This window comes from Bolinopsis microptera, chromosome 10, assembly GCF_026151205.1.
Source record: "Bolinopsis microptera isolate Bmic1 chromosome 10, MBARI_Bmic_1.0, whole genome shotgun sequence".
NCBI lineage: Eukaryota > Metazoa > Ctenophora > Tentaculata > Lobata > Bolinopsidae > Bolinopsis > Bolinopsis microptera.
Window position 1 is genome coordinate 11099413 of NC_087081.1, and position 25030 is coordinate 11124442.

Consider the following 25030-nt stretch of genomic DNA (forward strand, 5'->3'; position numbering starts at 1 on the left):
TTCATAATGTTTTGAGTCGAAATACCGTAAGACCTTCTAGTTCTATTAGTATTATTAAAATTAGAAATCTCAACCGCCAATTCTAAATCATTGCATTGTACAGTACAATCTGTCAACTAGATATTAGACAATACCGACCTCTTTGTGAGTTTATGACAAATTTAGATCTTTATTACTAGTTTATAATCTTAAATGAGCAGTACGTTTGCACTTCCAAATGGTTTGTAAGCTTTTTATTTTTTGTTTTTAACCGATCAATGTAAAAACTAGCATGATCTTTTCATCAAGAAATATCGATGGCCTACTGTATATGAATATTGAACGAACAATCAGACATAACAATTTGTTCTTTTAAAAGGCATAGAATGAAAGGAATCAAGTTGCTGTGGTTCCTGTTAACCTTGGTGCAACTGTTTCCTAGAATAAGTTCATTTAGAAGTGGTCGCAGACGGACGTTGACGAGTTGTAAGTTTGAGATATGTTTTTAAAGATTTTGTTTCTTTCTGGTAATCTTTTTTGCTCTTATGAGTGGGTCAATCATTTATTTTGAATTGTAGTTGACACACTGAGTGGAGACTCTCACTTCGTCAACTAAAATTCAAAATTTTGTTTCTTTGTTTGGAATTTTGTTATCGATTTGATTTCACACTATCAGTTTATGACGATGAAGTCGTAATATGCCATACCAACACTAACCACTGGTGGGTGTCTGCATTCCTGACATTTACCACTGACCTAGTTGTGCAACTCTTTTCATTGGGTCAATAAGATTCGGGAATAGGGCTTAATAAAAACAATTCGCTTCAACAGAACTTTCCTTTGTTTGCCACGGTCGTGCTTGCAAGCACTGTAATCTCGATCAATTGCACCTGAAGTTATCATTGAGAACTACAACGTCAGTCTGTAGCCATAGTGGAACAAGTTTCTCCTTTTCTGTTTGTGATCATATCATGATCAGTATCAAGATTTTTAAAAAGATTGACCTAAAAAGATACTCAAATAGCGGACTGACGTTCACTTTAACTCACGCACTCTGCCACTGGGCCTAGTACAGTACATATCCTACCAAGGAGGGAAACCACTCGAGTAACAATAGTGAACCTAGCATTGAGGTTTCGTTAAGTTGTCGTGTCTAGCTATAAAATCGACGGAAACGAAGTTTGGGAGTTTTATGATAAAAAGAAACTTTGGGGGTCTTCTGTTTACTGCTACTGGGCCTATTGTTGGACTATGGTGATAGTAGTTACATTTATAAGGTTGCAATTTTAAAATTTATGGCCGTGCAACTGCAAATAAGCCCGACAAATTCTTTCCATTCAAAACAAAAACATGTTATATACAATTATACTGTTATACAAGTTACAAAGAATCAAATCCGCCGTCTGCCAATATCGACATTCGACTCGAATACACGTCTTGCACAACTCAGTTCCCGACCACCTACCTGCCTACAACATGATTTTTAAATGTTTCCTCCACAAAAATATTTAAATCTTAATGTGACAGGTAAGGTTCACGACGGGGGTTGGTCAGATTGGGAGGAATGGACTGAGTGTATCTGTGATGGTGATGGTGATGGTGATGATGATGGTGCAAGGTTAAGAATGAGAACTAGAGTTTGTGATAATCCTAGACCTTTTGGTTGTTACGGCAAACAGCCTAAGTAAGTGTCTTAGTTCTACAAAGACCTTAGGTTACATTATCATGTGTTCGTTAAATTGGACTTTAAAAAATTCAAAATGGTTTGTAAAGTTGCTAAACACAATATTTGATAACTACTGCAACTTCGTAATATGCTGGTGTGCCAGTCCCGTTCACTAGAGTACCTGAATCAAGTGTGTGTGTTGGAGATAACAACATGCAGATGACAGTTCAGCTAATTAATAATGTCTGGACTACCTCCTAAATTAACACTTCTCAGTTAAATGCAGCCAATTTGCAGATTATAAACTTGACTTGATGCACATGATGGCTTCAAAATTTTCTGCCCGTTTACCCGACTGCTGTAATGACAGCTTTAGAAAATAGGGCCACATGTAATATGTAGATTGTAGAGTGTAGAATGTAGAATTGATAGCTGTATCTGTACTACCTATAACTGATAAGAAACTAAGATAATAACTTACAGCACTGATCATCACACTTTCCATGCTCCACCATGGAAAGTGTGAAAAACTCGCAACAAAACACAATGAACAGTAAAAGTAATCACTATAACTTATTATCAGTAATAGTCCTCACTACAAACATAGGCTCGTACTAATTCGCTCGCCCAAAAATTTCACGTGACTTTGGTTTTTATGGTTTTGCAGCCGTACAAAACGGTTTTACATAAACCCTTATCCCAACCCTAACCCTAACCATAAACCCGAAGCTATCCATAACCCTTTCCACAATCCTGACCCTAACCCGAGCCCTAAACAATCGAATTCATGTTTTACTAGCCTGTCACGCATAGTTAACGCACGAAATAATTCAAACGCACTTTACGTACTTTTCCCGAAAAATTGACGCACGAACCAACTATGCTGTCACGTAACCAAAACGGTTTTTTGCCCATTACTCTCCGGGGAAGCATTTTTACCCTACGTCATGGGGGGTGATTCGGAATCAGCGCGGCGTCTATTTCATACCCAAAGGGCCTTTTCACAAGAATTTTCTTAAAATTTGGGCGAGCGATTTAATAGGAGCGACAAACATAACATTACAATCTACCGTAGAGACTGCCAAGGATCAGCTTACGAAACAAAGGTTTGTGAAGCTCACGAGCAGTGCTGTGACGCAGGCAAGAAAGTAGATGGAGGGTGGACGGATTGGAGTGATTGGAATGAATGTGACTGTGATCTCGAAACAGAGACTGGAACTAGGAACAAAACACGTACTTGTGATAATCCTGCACCTGCTTGTGGTGGCAGGTCTCTTCCTATTTCTCTTACTAGTTCAGATCGTTTTATATAGTGAGATTTCGTTTTTTTCCCGAACAAAAGAATGTAAAAAAACCACCCCTTCTTTCAGTGACAGGTATTTAAACATTTTCTTGTGGTAGGATTTAAAGGAAAAGAAATTGGTTTATATAATTATATCATCAGCAAAAACTTTCAAATTTTAAACCTAGTTTAATTCACTCACCTCAATATTGCAGCGAATGTATTGGACCAAAAGTTGAAACAGGGAGCTGTGACGGGGACTGTTGCCAGACAACCCACGGGGGTTGGTCCGAGTGGAAGGAGTCCGGTTCCTGCCAGTGTAACTCAGATGTAGGTTCCGGAACCTGGACTATAACCCGGCAGTGTAACAGTCCCTCCCCTCAGTGTGGGGGTAGTTTTTGTGAGGGTGATAGTGTGCTGACGGGAAGCTGCGACGAGGAATGCTGTGAGTAGATTGCTATCTCACTTTTCCCATGGTGTCTGTTTTTTTGAAACTGATACCAACAACCACCAATTTGATTGGATCAATACAAAGAAAAAACCTCCGATTTCTGTGTTATTTCTGACCACCTTTAATCCACCAGGTCAAACAGTGGACGGAGGTTGGGCGGAGTGGAGGAGCTGGAACAGTTGTGTTTGTGACTACAGTTCTGGAGCTGGGGTGAAGACCAGGACTAGGAGCTGTACAGATCCCGCTCCTTTCTGCCACGGATCGTAAGTTGGGGAGGCGGGCATGTTTTCAAGGAAGAGTGATTGTGACATAGAATCGAATCATTTGGACATTTTTATTCGGAAACAGATATCCTGATTCCTGAAATAAATCATTTCTTCTTTCAGTGATTGTGATGGCGACCGAGTGGAATATGGTGTTTGTCTTTTTGAGTGCTGTAGGTTTATTTTAAATTTAAAAATTGAAACTTTGTATAATATAACAAAAAAATGGTTGATTAAATTATTTTCAGACATATTCAAGCGTTTAAAAAAGTACAACTCAGGTAAATCAGTGCATGGAGGCTGGACAAATTGGTCCTCTTGGAATATGTGCGTCTGTGACTACATCTCTGGAACTGGAAACATGATAAGATCCAGATCCTGTACAGATCCCGCTCCTTCCTGTCATGGCCAGTAAGTCATTGTCATTTTTATTTAGTTTATTTTTCACGTAGTTGGACTATACATTGTTCCTTACACTATGCGACTACATGAACAATTACATAAACAATTACTACCGTTTTATTCGTTAGAGGAATGGAGCCAAGTTAAATGATTTTGGAATTGATCCGGGTTTTAAATTACAACTCTGTTATTTTTCAGGGACTGCGTGGGGAATATCCTGGAACATACATCCTGTGATGATCAATGCTGTGAGTTGGAACATTTGAGATGTTTAATTGACCATTTAAATTGTTTAAATATTCGAATATTTTAAAAATTTTAATGATCAATCAGACGATAGTGATAGTAAAGTTGCAATGAGTTTCAAATTTTAAATGACTCTAGAATTTGTATATCAACACACTGAATAACATATTCTAGCGTTTCGAGTTTTTTTACTCGATGATTTTAATTTCAATTCCCAAAAGGTGAATCAGTAAACGGGAACTGGACAAGTTGGGGATCTTGGAGCATGTGTGTCTGCGATTACAACGGTGGTACTGGATCTCATATGAGAACCAGATCCTGTACAGATCCTGTCCCTTCCTGTTATGGATCGTAAGTAAAATTATAAATGTCACATTGTTCAAAACAAATACCGTGTCACGTGTGATGCGTATCCTGTTGTACAAAATTTATAGATTTCAGTAGTGTAGCCTTTTTTGGGCTTAGTTTGAATGAATTGATTACTTGATGTGAATAGTCAGCGGCTACAGAGTCAACGAATCAACAACAGGCGCTTCCTGATAAAACTTAAATAAGCTTATTTAAACACTCCCAAACTAATGACTTTTACCTTCAGGGACTGTGAGGGTAATATGGTGGAGCATGGAAAGTGTGATGATCAGTGCTGTAAGTTATTATCTTAGTTTCTTTAGTTATAGGTAGTACAACTATCAATTCTACATTCTACACTCTACAATCTACATATTACATGTGGCCCTATTTTCTAAACCTGTCACTACAGCAGTCGGGTAAACGGGCAGAAACTTTTGATACCATCACGTGCATAATGTCAAGTTTATAATCTGCAAATTGGCTGCATTTAACTGAGAAGTGTTAATTTAGGAAGTAGTCCGAACATTAACAATTAGCTGAACTGTCATCATGTTGTTATCTCCAACACACACACTTGATTCAGGTACTCTAGTGAACGGGAACTGGAACAGTTGGGGTAACTGGAGCACATGTATTTGTGATTACAATGCTGGTACTGGATCTCAGATGAGAACCAGATCCTGTACAGATCCTGCCCCTTCCTGTCATGGAGCGTAAGTAAATTTAAATAAATTTAATGAACAAAAAAAACAGTTGAAAATATAATCGTCTTATTTTTCCATCATATAGATCGTGAGTAAAGCTCTACGGAAATACAAATGTTACCAACATTAACAACTTTTACCCTGTTTGAGTATTAATGAACTGATTGCGTTTATAATTGTGATAGACTTCTAGATTAATGCTTGCTTGACGTACTTTAACTATCATTACTAAGGGTAGGGGTACTTTAGCTATCAGTATTGTTAGATAATAAGATATTTTGCAGAGATTGCGAAGGAGATATGATTGAACACGGCAAATGTAACGATCAATGCTGTAAGTTTTATAAATCCATCGTTCTTTCCCTTACTAAAAATATCTTACACCTTACATTATAAATCATAGTTTCAGTTTATCATATTGTACCATTGTCCAGTTTGTTTTAAAGTTGATGATAATTATGAACTATCTCTCTGATTATCAGGCACGTCACTGAACGGAGGGTGGAGTAAGTGGGCTGACTGGGGACCTTGTATTTGCGAAAGTAACTCAACTAGTACTAAAGGGGTTATCAGGAGGGATCGGTATTGTACTAACCCTCAACCCTCCTGTCGCGGCAAGTACGTACGTAGTACGTATGTAGTACGTATGTAGTACGTATGTAGCACGTATCTACGTAGCATGGTAATTTAGGATCCCAGTTATTCGTATTTAAGGGGGGGGGGGGGGGGGGGGGGGGGGGGGTTCACCCTGATTTTTTTGTGAAACTTGATTTCGAGATAGTAGTTGACCAACAAACTAGGATCGGTGACCGAACTTTTGAGGGGGTCCTCGACCCCAACCGCCGAACGGTGCCCGCGGGGCAGCCACGCCCATATTTTGTCCAAATTAGGCCCAATTTAGCCAAATACCCTCAACATGCCCGAAACCCAGGTTTTAGGTGCTCTACTTGTAGCTATTGGCCAAAAACCATATGACCATATTTGGGCATACGCACCAAATTTGATCGATTTTTGCCCATAAATTGGTCAAATATCAATATTTTTGAATGAAACCAACTTTATATGGAAGGTAAACCTATACTGAAAAATGCCCGGCAAATTTCAGAATTTGGCCGCCAAATTTTTTAAAGGCCTAACTCAAAATTCCATATTAAAACTTAAGGTCGAAATGCGATTCTACGTTGATTCTGAAAATTTCATGTAAAAATATTGAAATCCTATTGAGTTCTATTGTTTTGAACGAAATCAGTTTCGCAAATATCGCGAACTGAGATATGGGCAATTTTGTTCATTTTTTTGTGATTATTTGAAGATAGAATCCACAGTTAGGTAGATACTGAGCTGATAATCGTAGAGAATGTGTAGTATAGGTTTACCTTCCATATAAAGTTTAGAGCACCTAAAACCTGGGTTTCGGGCATGTTGAGGGTATTTGGCTAAATTGGGCCTAATTTGGACAAAATATGGGCGTGGCTGCCCCGCGGGCACCGTTTGGCGGTTGGGGTCCGGGACCCCCTCAAAAGTTTGGTCACCGGTCCTAGTTTGTTGGTCAACTGCTATCTCGAAACCAAGTTTCACAAAAAAATCAGGGTGAACCCCCCCCCCCCCCCCCCCCCCCCCCCTTAATTGTGTAATGTCTCTTCTGCTGTAATGATAACTTAATATAAGTAAACCGACATCTTCAGAAATCATAGTCTTTAAAATACCCAATTATGTGAGAAATATTTATTTACTTTGGCTATAATATTAATAGATTAAGGTAAGCATTTTTAGACGATTCATTGTTTTTAATTTAAGGATGTGTGATGGGGTCAATACGGAAGTTGCGAAGTGTGCTTCTCCAACTGCATGTGATCAAGGTAACCCTGATACTGATTTAAAATGATGGAAATCAGTATGCTAATATATACTCACAAAGACGTCAAATAGTTAAATGATCGGTGATATATATAATACTTCATTTTATTGCTGTATTGCTGAAATGACGTTTTATATTATATTTCCATCCTTAAACTTGTCTTGAATTTGCAGATATAGTGCCTGTTATGGGCAGTTATATTGAGGCCGAGAAATCTGAGTCACTGCAGTTAGACACCTTCTCAAGTACAAACCTGCCGCTAATTATTTGTGGTGTGGCTGCGATAGCGGGAATAGTCCTAGCTGGCATGGCTATTGTTGCAGTTATATTTCTGGTCAAACGAAAAAGACGAAAGCAATCAGTTACTTTAGGTAAATAAATGTTATCAGCATTAATTTAGGCCGATTTAATTTTTAATCATTCAATACCTAGTTATTTTGGGATCCCGACATCATGATTTAGAATTCTTAAAACGATAAAAATTGCAATCTTTAACTACCAAATTCAAAATTGTATCTGGATTCTGAATACCTTACTCGGGATTATTATGACCGGGATAAAGTGGTGGGTTTAGGGTAATTTCGCCATATTTTTCCTGAACCACATTTTCACCGGTCGATAATAAACCCGCCTACTCAGCTTTTAGGGTTCCCAAGGGGTATGGGTGCTCATATTTTAATCGTTGTCTTATATTCACTAAAGAAGACTATTGGGACACTTGTTGTAGGTTTTTCGACTTCATTTGGCTAAAATTGCATAAAATTCACCTTTTTGCCCAATTCTTGTCATATATCCTTATTGTCAAATTTGATTTAAATAGGCCAATTTTTAATTTCTTAGGTATTGACTATCTCTACATAATGAAATAGGACTCAAAGTAAAAGTAACAGTTAAATTAAAACTTGAATTAATTAAAACTGATGAAAGGGATGATCCAGATGAAGATAACGAAGATGATTACAACTTATTGGAAGACTAAACAGCTCTCCCTTTATCTTAATATCGATCTGGTTGTTACGCTTCAAATGTTAAAAATTATTTTCCATCTAGTTTGATTAACCACGAGTCATTATTTCTGTCTACTTTCAACAATTATTGATAATTCGACTTGTTTCACAAATTTTAGCAATGCGAAAATTTCTAAACTTGCTTATCTCTAATAAGGAAATTTACATCTGAGACAAAATTTTTGAATCTAAAATTGAAACGTTGGACACCGGTAAAATGGCGACCGGGAAAATGTGGCGGGTTTTGAGCAATTTCGCCATATTTTTCCCGAACCATATTTTAACCGGTCGTTAATAAACCCGTCGTAATAATCCCGAGTAAGGTAACAATTTTGTTTTATCCTTATCTTGTGTTATCCTTATCTTGTCTTCAGATACAGTAACTCCTCTGGAGGCAGCCCAGTCCACTCCACCACCAGCAGTGTTCTCTCCAGTCCCACCACCAGAGACGTGCCAAACCTCCCCATCTTCAGCACATCGGTTTGATGCCATCGAAAATGACTACATGGACTTCACAGAACTTTGAAGTCAGACAATAATTCACATGATTATTAGATCAGTTTGCTGGAAATCAGACTTACTCAAGTGAAGCTGAGTTGCTTGGGGATCAATATCTATCAAACCAGCTCAAAAAGTGGCGGATAATCTGCTTAAAATGAAGCTGAGTCGAAGTTTAAGTCTTCTATCGGACTTTATTGTGGTCGAGAAGCTGAAGACAACCAATCCATGTCAGCAACAGAGAATAGTGACAGTAAGGATGAACCACAAATTCATGTAAATATATGGGCTGAAGTTTATCCAAATTAAAGTGGCGTCATTCAAAACAAGTTATTTAATCGGGTTTGTAAAATGAAGCAGAAACCGTGACCCAACAAACGATTAATTAATTAATAAATGTATTTTGTTTTATGATTTGGAAGAGAAAGGAAGATTTTGAAGAGATATTCTGCAGTGAAACAGACTATTATTATATGGGTCACAATCAAAAAGTGTTAAACGAAGTTATGAAAATGAAATAAATATGACTCATTGATTTTGAAAGAAATGAAGAAGGGGTCAACCCTTATCTTATCAATGATTATTTGTATGGATTGAAATTCACAAATCATTACAATTAGATTTCGATTCCTGTGTCACACTAATAAAGGAACAAAAACTACTGTCAGCTGATTAAAAATCAAACTAGACTTCTTACAGTTTCACAGTTACACTCGGATGTAAATCAGTATAATGATAACACCACTCCCGGAAATGCTGATAAACATGAAAATACCCCCACTACATTTAAAGTAAACCATGTGAATTCAGGTTGTAGTTAAGCCTCAAGTTCTTTCATGATTCATCGCTACACATCTTCCTTTTTTCTGCGTTGAGAGTTGTTAATTTCTTCTTATCTGTAGTGTCCGTTCCTCTGGAGATCTGTCCAAACACAAGTAAACTTCCTAATCGGCAAAATGTTTACATTCATTTTCTTTTGAAAGAGAGTTTACAAAACGTAACCTTTACAGTAGTCTTTAAGATTGTCCTTTGCTTATGCAACACACTTCAAACCCTTACATTACAACTAATGAGCGTTGATTAATTCCAATTCTCAAATATAAGAATCATAATATCTGTGTATTTGTTTATTGTCTCCTTATATCTAATGATATTAGGTCGAAGCTTTTTGAAATAGACTAATATTATCAAGTGTCAACACCGCAACACATGATATGTATAAAACACGGCCGCTCAATGCTCATTCTACAACAAATATTCTCTTTCTCAATGCTCATTCTACAACAAATATTCTCTTTCTCATTGCTCATTCTACAACAAATATTCTAATGCGGCAACACATTCTCTAACTATGTTCCTAATAATGTCGATATTATTGCGAGAACCTACCAGTAAGGCTCCAGGAACAGGAAGTTTACTACAAAATAGACCAGACACTACCTACGTAAACTTAGTAATGTCCATTTTACGGCTAATGTAACTGTAAGGGATCGTAACTTTGTAACTTCTAGACGAAGACTATATAGTATTGCTTGGAGCTTGTTAATTTTACCGTAGATCGTTTACTATGGAGATGGCATTTGCCGATACTTCATACTTTAAATGTTCCTAGAACCAAAATTCAAAGTTAATGCGTTCCTCCTCCCTCTACTCTGGCTGATGATCCATAATAATCATCAGCCAGTGAGATTCACGGCTTAGGTGTCGTATGACCGGATATAGCATTGGAAGGTGCTGGCAAGTAGAACTGTCCAGTGGCCCCCAGTCCCAGGGTACTGTAATCTCCAACTGGTATAGCATTCCCCAACATGACTTCCCATTATCCAACAAAAAACACCACATCTTACTTCAGCCTACTAATTTTTGCTTTATTTTGGGTAGGATACTTCAAATTTGGGCCTCTAATCCCCTCACACATTGATACACCAATATACACAGTACACACTGTACTATAAGTATAAAATAAAACATGCACTTTAAAAAACTTCCATGAAACATTGTCCCCAACAAGGAAGCACATTCTTTTTGTTGGTCAGACAAAACTCAGACAAAACTCCAACATCACTCCAACATCACTTCCTAGCTACCACTTCCTATCAGATACAAATTTTAGAACACATCAATTGTTTTACTCATCCCGCGGATTTGGTCACTCTGCAGCACAGCACGCCCAATCAAGCAGGTCATCTTATGGTTCTTCAGAACAATTGTCAGCACTCGGCTTTGAGGGCCTTTTGGGGACTGGGGAGCAGTGATTTTATCCTCGAACACGGCACCACGTGCTACCATACCGCATAACACGTGCAGTACCTCGCCTCACGTCATCATATTCTCGTGCATGGATCTTGATTCTTGATACGGCATCATGTTCTCCAACCAGACCGGTAGTGCGTTGTTTTTTAATCAGTTGCTAAAGCGAATGTTTTAGGCTTACAGTGCTTTCCCCACCCACCTACTTTGTCATGCCGTTTTGTGGTCCTTATTAACTAAATGTTTGGCCGTTGACCGACACCTGAAGTGGGTGAAATATAGGAATTAAACAGAAATTAAATATAAAACATGAAATGACCAAGGATAACACCATCATAGTTTCTGCCGATTGGAATCTAACTAAGCTAGAATAATTAGAACCACATTCACACAGTTAACTTCCAGATCCTACCTATCTCCATGACCTTATCTTTCTCACTTTTCATTAAAAAACTAAGCGTTCATTACTACTGTTTAGTTTCCTTGTCATCCCCTTTAGTTTCCTTGTCATCCCCTTTAGTTTTAAGATTCTTGCTACCTAAATGGCTACAGCTAACACTATTAATGCTAAGTACCAAACAACAAGTGGGAGGTGGATCGTTGGTATACCATTAAATCGATTTAACACCGCAATTCCAGTCGCAAGCCTGGGACCACTACTAGCATTGTCACAACATCTACAAAGCTGCCATATAGCCTGACTGACAATTTTCTCGACTGACTGACAATGTTTCTTCTTTTCCCCATTTAGAATACAAAGATTAGTACATTTTAGCAGTGATTTTTTATTGAAGCTTGTAATTACAATAACTAATGCTCCTGTAAATACTTTAATTAATTGTTTGTTCCGTTATTCTTTTTCCTTCCTCTTTTCCTTGTCATCCCCTTTAGTTTTAAGATTATTGCTATAAATGGCTACAGCTGACACTATTAATGCTAAGTACCAAACAACAAGTGGGAGGTGGATCGTTGGTATACCATTAAATCGATTTAACACCGCAATTCCAGTCGCAAGCCTGGGACCACTACTAGCATAGTCACAACATCTACAAAGCTGCCATATAGCCTGACTGACAATTTTCTCGACTGACTGACAATGTTCCTTCTTTTCCCCATTTAGAATACAAAGATTAGTACATTTTAGCTTATGATTAATATTATATTTTTACCTATAGTTTACCTAGATTCTAGTTCCACTCACTTCAATATTATTTTTCTGTTAATTAACATTTTTTGCCTTTGTTCTCCAACCTTTGTTCTCCAACCTTTGTTCTGAGTACCTTCACCCCCACACACACTTTGTTCTGAGTACCCCCAACACACACATTCCTCGATAAATGACAAAAGGATAGGCCACAATGAGCTCCACCAACCTTCCAATGATATTCCAGAAAACTACCACGTGACTTGAAGGTTTGTGTAATTCCGTTCATAGATATAATAGAACTCGAAGTGGAGCTACAACAATTAGAGATAGACACGTTTTATAAAACCTCCTCCGATGTACATCTAAAACTTGACACACGACACCGCTTCAACTCTGCCTAAAGCCCGCTAAAGCGGCCACGTCATCGCGTTTATAGGTCACCTGATCACATCAAACACTAGTTCTAGTAGCTAGACTAGCGGTAAATGTACCACGTGACTGCCCACGTGAGTGTCACGTGAGTGCGCGCATCACGTGACCTGCGTGTGCAACAAAAGATACGGGACTGTGGCGGGAACTAATACGTGAAGTTATTCCAGAACAGTTATGTTTATTGTTGCTGTGGTAGCTCCTTTCAATTTTCTGCTGTAATTATCTGCTTTTCAGAGCCGAGTTCAGTGTCCACAGTTCCGTCTATTTTCCATGGACTATATAACACTGCCATGTTACTTAAACACTAAACCTGTGCCGGTATTTGTTAAATGAATTTAGTATCATGACCCACTCCCCAGAACTCTATCCTCACTAATGACCACTCGGACCCTGAGTGTCTCCTATCTATTACCTAATTAGCCGCCTCTAACTCCGTATCACTATCAGTGCCTGAACTAGGCCTGATCTACCTATCTCATGATATGAAACAGATCCCCAGTCACTATAGCGAGTAGAGATTAGTCAGTAGAGACCCTCACTGCGCCATCAGTTTGTGAATGTAAGCCGCCTCTGACTGGTTAATTTCAGCACTTTTTTCTCTCCGCCGTGGTCTAGTTGGCTCTGGTGTGTCGTTACTTTAGCAGTGTGTGGGTCGCAGCTGGTGACCGTTCTGATCTATATTGTTTCAGCTACGTGTTTAATTACGATAGTTTTAATTTAATCAATTATACTGCAGTGAATAGAACGATGTAGTTTACAAATTATGATAGGAATTTGCATTTCAAATTAAAATTATTTTGTTGTGTCCGGGGCTGTGCTACGTAAAAATAACTTTAATTTTAGCGAACAGTCCTCAGCAGTCTTATCGGTAACTGAAATTATTGAGCTTCTACATTTGTAATGCTACTGTTATAACTTGGGTCACACCAGGGAAACCTCGAGACCGGCCGTGACCCAAAAGTCGAAAATTGCCAACGTTTGAAATTTATTTGATACCAGAATGTTTTTGTTATCTGTCATGACAACCATATTCTCGTATGACCTATGTAACTGTGGAATTAATAAATGGGGTAATGTAATTATCTACTCATTGACTTAGGATAATACTTCATCAAATTGATAAATTTTACACCTCATTCACCTTGTTACTTGTAGGATTTAGGATTTAGATTTTAGGAAACAGCACGGTGTTTAGCCGGCTTTAAACTACCTGTATAATTATTTATTATAATATCCAGTTCTTTATTATTAACTTTCTCCCAGCTCACGATGCAACCTTACATTCCGTTTCTAAGGTATTTCTGAGGTATTTCACGTAACTTTCACCTCGTCACAATCCGCATTCCATGTACGGTCGCAACTTTAGAGCCGTTTGTTTCTAATAGAATTTCTTACATTTCGTCTAGTGTTTAGTTGGCTGACCCTTCCCGATTTTACACATCATAGTCCTCAATTCTCATGAAATATCAGCTATTTGAATAACTACACCAATGACTCTCGAAAAATGAATTGTAACTCATATATTTTAAATCCCGAATACCGCAGTTGAGTTAGCTAGCAAGTCTCGCCGCATATAATTTAATCTCGTAATAGAATAAGTACAGGTGTTTTGTTTGAGCATCTCTTAGCGATTGTAATTCTCAGAGCTGTTATTGATTTGATTTGAATTTGCTTGATACTGATAAGTCTTAGTGACTCACGCGGAGTGCATGCAGTTGCACTGGAAACGAAATTTGGGTGGTCAATTACGTTTTATTCTGTGGCAAACGAGTGCAAAATCTCATAACTATAAGCATGCAGGTAATTTGTAGGGACCTTTCTACTGCTTGTCAGTGGTTAACATTGCTTCCTCAAAGTCTGCATCGCTCGTTTTTTGAAGTTTTGCAAGCATATTACAATTTAAAACAGTTTCACAGACGGTTATATTTCTTGTTCTATAGAATTTACGCTTGAATATTTTCTATTTAAAATATGACCATTTAACTTTGAGTTCAACGGAGATACTTGAGTTTGTATCATCGCTGAATGGACCGACAGATGTAACGCCATCCATCAATGATGTTAGTTAAGCGGGAACCGGTCACGAGGGGGAAGTATGTTGCAGTTGGTACTGAGATCCATTGCAATGGCATTATATAAAAAGTAGATCCATGTTACACTGCACAGAAAATACCAATTCTTACATCGCCACTGAAACTTTAAGGCATCGCTTTGCGAAACCGGTGGAATTTATATCAGAAATACAGCTATAGATGACATCAATACGGAACTACACGGCACTATACGGCACTATACAGCACTACATTAGCCATTCCTAGTCCATCTGCTGCACTAGATACGGCACTACATTAGCCATTCCTAGTCCATCTGCTGCACTAGATACGGCACTACATTAGCCATTCCTAGTCCATCTGCTGCACTAGATACGGCACTACATTAGCCATTCCTAGTCTATCTGCTGCACTAGATACGGCACTACATTAGCCATTCCTAGTCCATCTGCTGCACTAGATACGGCACTACATTAGCCATTCCTAGTCCATCTGCTGCACTAGATACGGCACTACATTAGCCATTACTAGTCCATCTGCTGCACTAGTCTAATAATTGGTGCATTACCGAGTTGACTGTTGAGTCATATATAATCTATATAGCGGTAGCTGCTGCTGATTCCTAATTCATATCACCGTTTCTTTCGCGTATGACGGCCACATGAATATCATTGCCGCAGAGTAACGATACCAGATTTTCAAGAACGATATCCGAATAAGATCTCATTATAATTGCCATTTCTTGGTATTTATTGTTGCAACTATATCCCTGATCTTGAAGTACGACATAATTGAGAGATATAAACTGATCCCATTATACCGCTAACACCCCACACAGTCTCCCTGTAACAAACTAACCTCCATGATTATTATACACTATGTATCTCTCTGTTGTACACTCTGACTTTTTCTGAGCGGTGATCTGCCCACCAAATGGAACTAGAAGAATGGTGACTCCACGAATGTTTGGAATTCCAATGATAACAAAGCCCGCTTATAATAGTACCGGGAATTCCGTCCCCCACGACTGTAATCCAATTACAAGACACGTAGCGGGAACCTTCCAGTTCTAATTTGTTTACACAGCGCTTGTTGTTTTAAAGCTCAGTGTATTAAAGTCAATGGAAGGAGACAATAGGTTTTTCCTTACATACCTATCTTGTCCGCATACCAAACTTCGTTCCACAAATTCCTTGCAGTATTAATGTCTCCTCGCTTCTGCTCAGTTTATATTCTTATCTCCACGAAACACCAGAAATCAGAATCTTGGCATGTTCTCTAAAAGTCGATACAAATATCCGGTATCTGTGATGCTTTTGCATGCAGTATGATATCAGTTGTTTAATTTCTTTCGTGGTTTGGTGTTTTGAAATTAGTAAGCAGTTTTCAATGTAAGCAAGCATTAGATAGATTAGATTAAGCAACTTCATTAAATGAATGAAATTTATTTATTTTATTAAATTAATTAAAGTTAATTACATCAGACGATGAGGAATCCTTCATTTAATAGTTATCTCTGTGCCTTCATTGGATTATTTTGCTCCTTTTTTCATGCAACGATCGATAAGAGGATAAGCAGACTTGCACACAGCACTTTTTGCAGCTCCAAACAAAAGAATGTCTTGCACATTGGTAGCTGGAATGCTTATTAGCGTGCAAGCTTCATCTTTTGTAGCATGTAAGTTGTTGGAAAGTAGACTCTTTCACCTCGGGAACAGGCCGACTGTCTCGTAGTCGCGTGATATTGTCTCGTAGTCACGTGATATTGTCACGTGGCACTACCTGAGAGACACGTGGCACATTTAACATGCAAATTTGCTTTGTGTTCGTGGCAATCATTATTTGCACCAATTCTTCATCCTCGTTTTGCATCAAAAACGCCAGGTCGAATGATTTTATGTATCTTGTAAGAAGTAAGTCAGCCTACTCAGCCTAATTAATTCCATCAGTTCACAGCCACTTACAAGTGTTCTTATCTCCACGCCTTACGCTATCTAATAAGTTAATTCGAGTGTTATAAAATTAATATTTAGTAGTCCTGCTTAATATTAATGAATAGTCTGATGTGGACATCTACGATACATGTGAAGTATGAACTTATGAAGCTGTGACAGTGTAACTATGCAGACTAACACTCTCACTACAGTCCAGGTATTCGGTAACGTACGAAGCTCAAACCCACAAACTACCTCACTTGACCAAGAATATTTCCACTTGAAAAAGACTTTTCCCAAGTGGTGACACTACCTCCCTACACTCAGTAGAATGTGGGGGGCAGTGTTTCCTTCCAAACACAAAGCTTCAACTCAATTAGACTCCGAAATACCGGAAATCCACAGCCTGTTTGCATTTCGTGTTAGTACTCTAAAGAGCTACACAATTTATAAACGCTCCCGATGTAATTCTAGAATTCTTCTCTCCCGTTTTCATTCCTAACATGCCTGGCATTCCTGCTGAGTTACCGCTGAGTTACCGGGCACCGGCTCCGTGTCCCTGTTATTCTAATTTTTGTCCAATTATGTAACTTAATTTGTAGCAGAGGTATGGCACGTCTCTACGATCGGGAGTCTGCTGATCAGATATTATTCTAACTAGACCTACTCATATTGATTTCAGTCCATGTGATAGTTTAATTGTGTTCGTTAAGGGCGATCAGGCACCCAATTAACATTTAACACTCATCAATTAAGACCAGTATTTATAATTGGTCTCCAACTTCAAAACTTCACCTTATTTTACCATCGCTTCGCCTAACTTATAACCGTTCCGCGACTCACAAGACTTTTTAATCCTACCTCACTCCTCCGATATTTCGCATGTTCTTAAGTTACTCACCTTACACCTTACACCTACTACTGAGGTGTTGGGTATTAGTAACAAACGCATGATGTATCGGATAAACCATTAGTAGTAGCAAAAACAGCGCTTTTTATTGTATAATCTTTTCGTTCGGCATTAACTTCCTTTTACAGCTGGTATGCTTTTCTTCGTTTACCATTAAAGGTAGTAGTTTATCTGATGTCATTTGAATCGTATTTCAGTAACTTGAGCTGGCTCAGATATCAGTCAACAGATTGATTAATCTTGTAAATTCGGATTATATAACCTGCGTATTGGCATTCAGCGCCTTTATCTCACTTCAGGGGTGTACACCCCTGTCTCAATTCCACGAATTAGATACTGGTGTCGGAACATCCTATCCGGATATTACCGGCACTGCTCTTCCAATAATTGATTAAATCATCACCATTTCTCGTATCAGCCTCTTCTTTAGTGCCCTCATCTGCTGTCAACAAGTAGTGGAGCTCATCACCTCGCCATGTTCAGCCAGTTTAGCCACTGTTGGAACTGGTACAAAGATTGGTCTTAATTTGCCTCACGTTTAGTATAGTACATACTGGCAAGTTTATAACATATATACTATAAACTTGCTAGGTTTCATCAAAACATCAACTCACTCCCGCTGACTCGTGTGCATCTAATTTCTGTTTCATCAGGTTTCTGACCACTGCTCAGTTTTCTTTATCTCAAGGAAAGGGCGTGATAGAAACTTCTGGATAAAGATTAAAGATCTTACTATTTTAGCGAACTTTCAACTTTCAATTGAAAATTCATGTCCCGGGAGTAATTCTATTACCGCATAAAGATTACTGAGCATCGCTAAGTTGATCTTCTATTTTTACTATGGAGTAACTAGATCATACATTGAGCTTGCATCAACGATAGAAACTTTTATAAATATCCAGACCATTAGTTTAAACTTAAACCTGTTTAAGGTCCATCGGTTGCTAACACTCACGACTATTCTCACGACTAATTGTGGTAATGATGGTAATTAACCAGAGCTTCAATTGTATGTGGTGGTTCCGAACAAAAAGGGTTTGTTGTACGGGAGGAGTTAACAACCCTACATAGACCACATTGAACACGTGACCTCATTGAACACGTGGTATTTACACACTGCGTGTACACACACGCAGGTTTAAATTGTGTGTGCTGGCAAAACATGGCGTCATTAGTTAGAGTCTCCGTGTCTAGCGTGTAGGGCACTGGTTATATATCTCTTTTCAGGTTTTGCAGATGTAGTTGTTGTAGTTTAGGAGTTGTTTTTTATATTTTTAGTAGTTGTTGTTATGTGGCAGTAGTTGATCTAGTGTGAATACTTTAAAAAGTTTACCAGTTTATTATAACAGCTAAAATGAAACTTTAAGGCGAACAGTCTGTAGCGCCTGGTGTTTTCCAAACAGCTGATCTGAAAATAATCCAGCTGATCGGGTCTGGACAGACCAGATCAATATCAAGTTGCAGATGTGAACTGAATCTAGGGAATCAGCTGCATAATCTGGTTGTGTTATCACAACCAGTTACTCACAACCAGTTATTTACTGTCCTGTATCCTCCAACTGAATATTCTGTCTTCTGAATATTCTGTTAATCGTGTACCTCCTGATTCTTGACAGTGGCAAGAATTTTCCCGCTTATCTCTATATCTTACACCAAAAGTGAATGAGAAACATGAGTGACTCAGTCATGTACTGTACATGAATGTTTCATATTTTGCAAGCTGTACGGGCCCACCTGGTGTTTAGTTTTACCCTAGTTCTATCCAGTCTAGATTTGGCGTCTTGTTTAGTATTCATAATCTCATGTTAAAGCTCGTTAGTAATAGTAGACAAGCCACCTGTGGAGCACAAAGAGAGTGGAGCTGTGGTGAGACATAGCTGTACTAGTAGCCATGGTAATAGTGGGGGCTCTTTCTGTTTTTACTCTTCACTTTGCTCGAAATTAACAGACGGCTTTTTTTTGGTTTTGTGTTTTTCTGTGTAGAATTCCAGTGGAACTGTCTAGACACGTGTAGGAACACGTGTCTAGGCATGTTCCTACAAGGGAACATCTCGAAAGTGTCTTCTTGTGCAGCCATTGAGTGTGCGGTGAGTTTGGAAGAAGCAGCAGCCTGCTCCGATTGATCACTTTAAAAACATCGCCAATTCTCATTAAACGAACAATTTGCTTGCCATGCAACTCGCTAGATGCAAAACATGTTGGCTGATTTCTATTGACTCTCCAAGGATGCTTGCTTCTGACGCTGTTGTAATGCTTATAAGTCGTATGTGACTCGAAGCTCGATTGCAGTTTTGGCATTTAACAAACGAAACGTTGTTTTCTTTTTCTAGGCTCTATCGAGTAATAGTTAATAGTATCGTGTCTATTTAAACCTACCCTTGATTTGTTTCGTCCAATGTATGTATCGTATCATGTGGATACTTTGGAAATCACACACTTCGTAGTTCATTTACAGTTTACAGACAAATCTGACGTGTTAAAATCATGTTCCACAGTCGGACGCCTAAGTTCTTCAAACCAAATTAGCGGATTTCCTATCCGTTTATCATTTATGTTGGCGGATTTCCTATTCAGTTATCAGGGTACCTTTCGTTATTTCCTTCTGTAGATCAGTCCCGTTTGTTTATTGAATAATCGAATGTTGGATCTACAATCCTGATCTTGCTACCTGACGTGGCACTTAAAGAATGATAGATTTGCAGATCATTGCCTATTAGAGTACCTATATCTAAAGTTTCACTTCCTAGGTTGAATTCCAGGTGTGCTCACCCTTTACTGCTGCCTTGCTTTGTCTATTTTCTTCCACTTTGGTCAGAGTTCAGATTGGGGTCGGGGCTTTTATAATCTAATCGTTTTTTAATTACTTAAAAATTATTATTCCTCTTTAACAGTTTGAAATCGAAGTTTGTATTCACAATAGGATGTTTTGTCAACAGATTCACATAAAAACATATTCGTAAGCTGCTCTAGTTCATTTGCTTATTTGCTTTAATATCTAATCGAATATTTTAATATTTAACCAACTATTTTCATAGCTAACCAACTATTTTTATAGCTAACAAATCAAAATGGGCGAATGGAAATCACCACTCTGGGGCTGTTTCGATGATATCGGCGCATGTAAGTTCAAATATTTGTATTCCTAAATTCCTATCATCGAACTAGTTTAAAAATAAAGGGAAAAATGTCCTATCAATGATTTCGTATTCATACCTATGATAGCATTTCATTTTACTAACTGGCATACAAGAGCGATTGTTTTTATTATTCGCTAAATCAATGATTATTGATAAATTTCTATTCATTAACCTATAAAATCCTTCAGGCTTGATCACCTACTTCGTCCCTTGCTGGACATTCGGTAAAGTTGCTGAATCTGTCGGAGAGGATTGCATAATCTACGGTATTCTTGGTGTCGTTCCAATTGTATACGGTTACTTCAGGTTAGTTTCCACACATTTACTTTTAGATTAGCTACTTTACTGCTTTTCAATTTCATTGTTTTCGATTTTTTTGATGTTTAATCAAAATCATCATATTTCTGATTAACAATTTATGTTTTTGCCTCATCCATGGGGTTACTTGAATGAAAATACACTATTTGATTGAAAGAAATAACAAAACTTTCTCTCCAGGTTCTTAGTTAGACAAAAGGTAGCAAAGAAAGCTGGTATTGACGAAAGTGCGCTTATTTCCTGCTTAATCTCCTTCTGTATTCCCCTGTGTGGAAACCTGCAAGAACGAACCCAGCAAGGAGTAGATGTTATGCCCAGAACTTAATTTGGATAGAATCAAGAGGTCTTCAGCATCCTGTGTGGGATGAATTTCATTCAGGGACAAGAAATGGGACCTTGTAAACCTTAGATTGAACTTCTTACGTTATCTAACTAACTAGACATTCTTCAGGCGTAATCTTATAAGTGTTAAGATGAGATTAGTATATTTTTGTCATAGCGAGAATTTGCGATTTCAAAGTGTTTTGGTTTTTAAATATCGTATATAGGTTTTTTCTTATATATGGCGTTAACTGTTATATGATGTTAAATTGTCGTGGTGTTTTCAAGGTATGGTCATGAGTAAACTTACAACAAATTAAATCTGTCTATTGGTTCTAGTTTATATTTAATTAAACTTTTCTAGATAATACCATTTTTCATGATAATGATAATCAGATAGGCTTGTCCTGTTTTGATTTGTTCGATATGTTGTATTAAACTTTGCAACCTTACCATATACTATTATTCAATGAAATATGTGTAGTTTTCTTTAGAATCATCAAAAGATAAAATTGTTTTGAAAATTAATAATTTTGAAGATCAGCCTATTTGAGCCGTTGCTGAATGCTGGTAACGTAGTCAAGTAGATTATCCCCCACATTCACGTTCTAGTCCCTCCCTCCCTCTTCCTCTCTGGCACTAATACCATGTTCTCTGATTTACAATTTACATAGCCCAGGAAATATATATACTTTATATTGAGGAATAACTGAGCGAGGCCGTGGCTGTACTGTGTTACTTCTTTGCTCTAATCTATGAGAATATTTAAAGTCATAGATAGTGGACAGCTGTAACGGTACGTGTGAGACTCCAAATTATCTACTTTAATTCGTGGTAGTCAGTATTGTGGTACGTAGAACTACATATATAATTACAATTATAAGCTGGGGTCTCACCTTTGCGACTGAGAATCGGCTTCTTTCCGATTGATAATGACGCCGCAATTAACAATCGGTAAAAATTATCAGTCAGTATACAACCTTAGCAGTTATTTCCGTGCGTGCCGGTGCATCACAGATGATGAATACAGAATGTCAGAATATCAATAAGTAATTTTTGTTTTATATATAAACTGATCTAAATTTAATCATTTTGACGTGCCCACTTGCATCCACAATACCCTTGTCCACTACGCACACACTTATTCTATGTTCTATGAGTATGAATTTGTCACCGCGATAACCGTAGCCTGGCTCATATCAGAAGCAGATTGTGCAAAGTGTGGTCCTCAGATAAATGTGATCTTTTTTTGTTATATTGTAGCGTTATTTGAGCTAATTATTATAAAGTAGTTAGTTATTTGGGGTACAATTTTATACTTATGTAGCTTTTGTGGTTAACCGCTTCTGTAGTTCGATTGGTGCACTTGCAGGTAATGGTATCGTTATTAATACTGCATATTGCAGGAGTTTAGTAAGTGTAACAGGTAACTGTAGCCTCGCGGCCGCTCAAATCGAGTTGTGTGATAAATTAACATTGCAGGTATGCCACGAGACATGGCAGAGTAATTTTTAATTATAAAGCGCAGATACATCTGAATCTGATTAGTAATAATCAATTAATTAATTTGGCGTATCCTGGGACATAAGAATGGCCAAAAATTTTAAATATATTAATATAAGCATGTCCACATGCAAATATGAAAATGCTATTCAAAAATTAGCATTTTAGCGCCATTGTATTTGTTGCTTTTTCGGTTTGAGGTTGTACATTTCAATTTTGTACGTTACAATTGCTGTACTCTGTTAAGTTTGAAAAGTATTTCATAAAAAATAATGTCCTTATTATGTATTATAACAATTAATTAATTTAATATTTGTTGGTCATATCTTAAAGTGAGGCTCATGTATAGTAGCATGAATATTCTTTATTTCACTGTGGTAAGCGGTTCGATTTTCGACCCAAAATGTTACTTTTATACATGACTTTCAGTTAATATACATTATAACATCATATCAAATATCAATTATCGTGTCTACAGTAAAAGAATCCTACCTACATGTACCTATCTATCCGAGGGGAACTAAAGCTGGTACTCTTGGCATGGACCAAACGCTGGATTTTAAAACCTGTCCAAGAAGAAGTTAAAAAACGGGTTTGTTTCTTTTGATTATTGAGCAATGAGCGGTTGTTATGATTATCACACTTAATTGAAAAGTAGGTACTATGTGTTAGCCTATCAAGCCATTCTTAATCTTGATCTCTTCTCCAATCTTTTTTACTTTAAATTAATCTATTTATACCGCTTCAGTGAAGCTGTTTCTTACCTGAACGTTGATATTTTCAGATAAGCTATGGTGTTAATAAGACTGAGACAGAACTTAGTTCTGATCATGAAATAAGGAATAGCTTCCGAAGTTGTAGACGTAGTACTATCAGTGTGAGTATTTAAGTTGAGATTTGTAAAATTCATTGTAATGAAGACCAATATTAATGTTTTAAATAAAATTGGATATTGGAAACTAAAACTAAAACTAGGGGTGGTTGCTAAGAAAACCTATTTCTAAGCGACAAACTTGAGGGACTAAATCAGAAAATATAATTTCTGGCCGTTTTAGGGTTCAGGCACGATTATTAATAGTCCAACTCCAAGTTCAACTTCAACTTTTAAGCGATATTATGTCATTAGGTAGTAGGTACCTTTAAATCGCTCCGAAAAGTTTCTTTTAAGCTCAAAAGTTCAAACTTTATTTCTATCCCGGTACGGTCAAATTGATTATTCCGCACTACTACTACATGAAATTCCCATGTTTTCCAGTTATTGGCTTACTTTGGATCTTGTATGGCCTATAAATATCTAACCGACCAAGATTAAAATTTAAAACCCACGAATTAATAGCTAATGATGTGTCACACATTAAGCAATTTATCATTATAGCCATGATCCGCTGTCCTCTAAGTCTACGAGGTATATATTGCACATATTGCAGCTAAACGAGGATAGTAATTAGATTTAGATGCCAGTAATATGTGCAGTGGTTATTCATACAAGTCAGACAATCGGAAACTTTGTGGTTTTAGTGTCTTCTTTTATTGTTTGTAGTTCATGTTGTACGTGATTCTTGACTAAAACGTAAGATTGGGGGTAACACCCAAGTTACGGGACAAGGGACAGAAAAGGATGGCTGGAATGCATTTCCTGATGAGACCAATCTCTGTAGCCAGCAATGGGGCATGCTCAGCGAATGAAACTTTTCACCCTGATGAAATCAGAGCAGCATGTTTTACAAGTCCCAGACCTGATTACTACAAAATTAACAACGACCATGCTACTGCCAGTGAGGGCGTCCAGGGTAATAGATTTGTAGTACCTACAGATCCAGGAATCACGGGACCGAGTGGAGAACAGCCCAAACGAGAGGTTTTTAGAGACAGCTGGGACAGTTTGGAGACCCTGTCTAGAGAGGATATCACTTGCAGACTTAAACCTGAGGTAAATTCTTAATACCGTTATTATTATACCCTGTTATATTACCCTGTTTTTATAGTGTTATGTTCTGTGTTTTAAATATTGCCAAATGCCAGGTAAAGGTGTGGAAGTGGGGCACGTAATACGTGGTAATATTTTGATTGTTGATACTGTCAGTCCTACAGTTTCAAATCTAACCGTTATTTTTGACACCGCACTTCAGGATACATTTCGTTTGAAATATTTAAGTTTATCAATATTATTTCGGCCAGGTAGCGCAGTTGGTTAGAACGCCTGTCTTACAATCGTTAGGTTGCGAGTTCGAAACCCACTGACTGCCTGGTCGTGGGGTGAGCGTCGTCGACGTTCAGCTAAGGATCATGAGAGGTCTATGCAGCCCCCCGGTCTACTCAG

The 25030-nt window shown here is 37.8% G+C and overlaps 3 protein-coding genes and 1 long non-coding RNA gene across 4 annotated transcripts in view; all 4 read left to right on the top strand.

Moving 5' to 3' along the window:
* LOC134822389 (uncharacterized) overlaps positions 1-21682 on the top strand; it is a 61502-nt gene extending 39820 nt beyond the window's left edge. Inside the window, exons 2-4 of the mRNA XM_063833416.1 lie at positions 20485-20551; positions 20757-20874; positions 21067-21682. Of these exons, the coding sequence (XP_063689486.1) occupies positions 20500-20551; positions 20757-20874; positions 21067-21211 (315 nt within the window). The 5' untranslated portion in view covers positions 20485-20499 and the 3' untranslated portion in view covers positions 21212-21682. The remainder of the gene's footprint in view (positions 1-20484; positions 20552-20756; positions 20875-21066) is intronic.
* LOC134821532 (uncharacterized) lies at positions 3531-4012 on the top strand. The gene is made up of 3 exons (XR_010161022.1): positions 3531-3641; positions 3765-3814; positions 3923-4012. It is a non-coding gene; the product is annotated as an uncharacterized LOC134821532 (long non-coding RNA).
* On the top strand, positions 4248-8735 carry LOC134821618 (ectin-like). Its single transcript, XM_063832320.1, has 8 exons — positions 4248-4291; positions 4511-4640; positions 4885-4934; positions 5224-5353; positions 5629-5678; positions 5827-5973; positions 7376-7573; positions 8584-8735. Exons 2-8 carry the CDS (start codon positions 4555-4557, stop codon positions 8733-8735), a joined length of 813 nt encoding a protein of 270 aa, XP_063688390.1. The 5' UTR covers positions 4248-4291; positions 4511-4554.
* Positions 21683-23192: 1510 nt separating the features above from the next.
* Positions 23193-25030, top strand: part of LOC134822390 (potassium channel subfamily K member 16-like) — a 66038-nt gene continuing 64200 nt past the window's right edge. The window contains exons 1-2 of the mRNA XM_063833421.1: positions 23193-23302; positions 23495-23587. Coding sequence (XP_063689491.1) covers positions 23207-23302; positions 23495-23587 — 189 coding nt within the window. The 5' untranslated portion in view covers positions 23193-23206. The remainder of the gene's footprint in view (positions 23303-23494; positions 23588-25030) is intronic.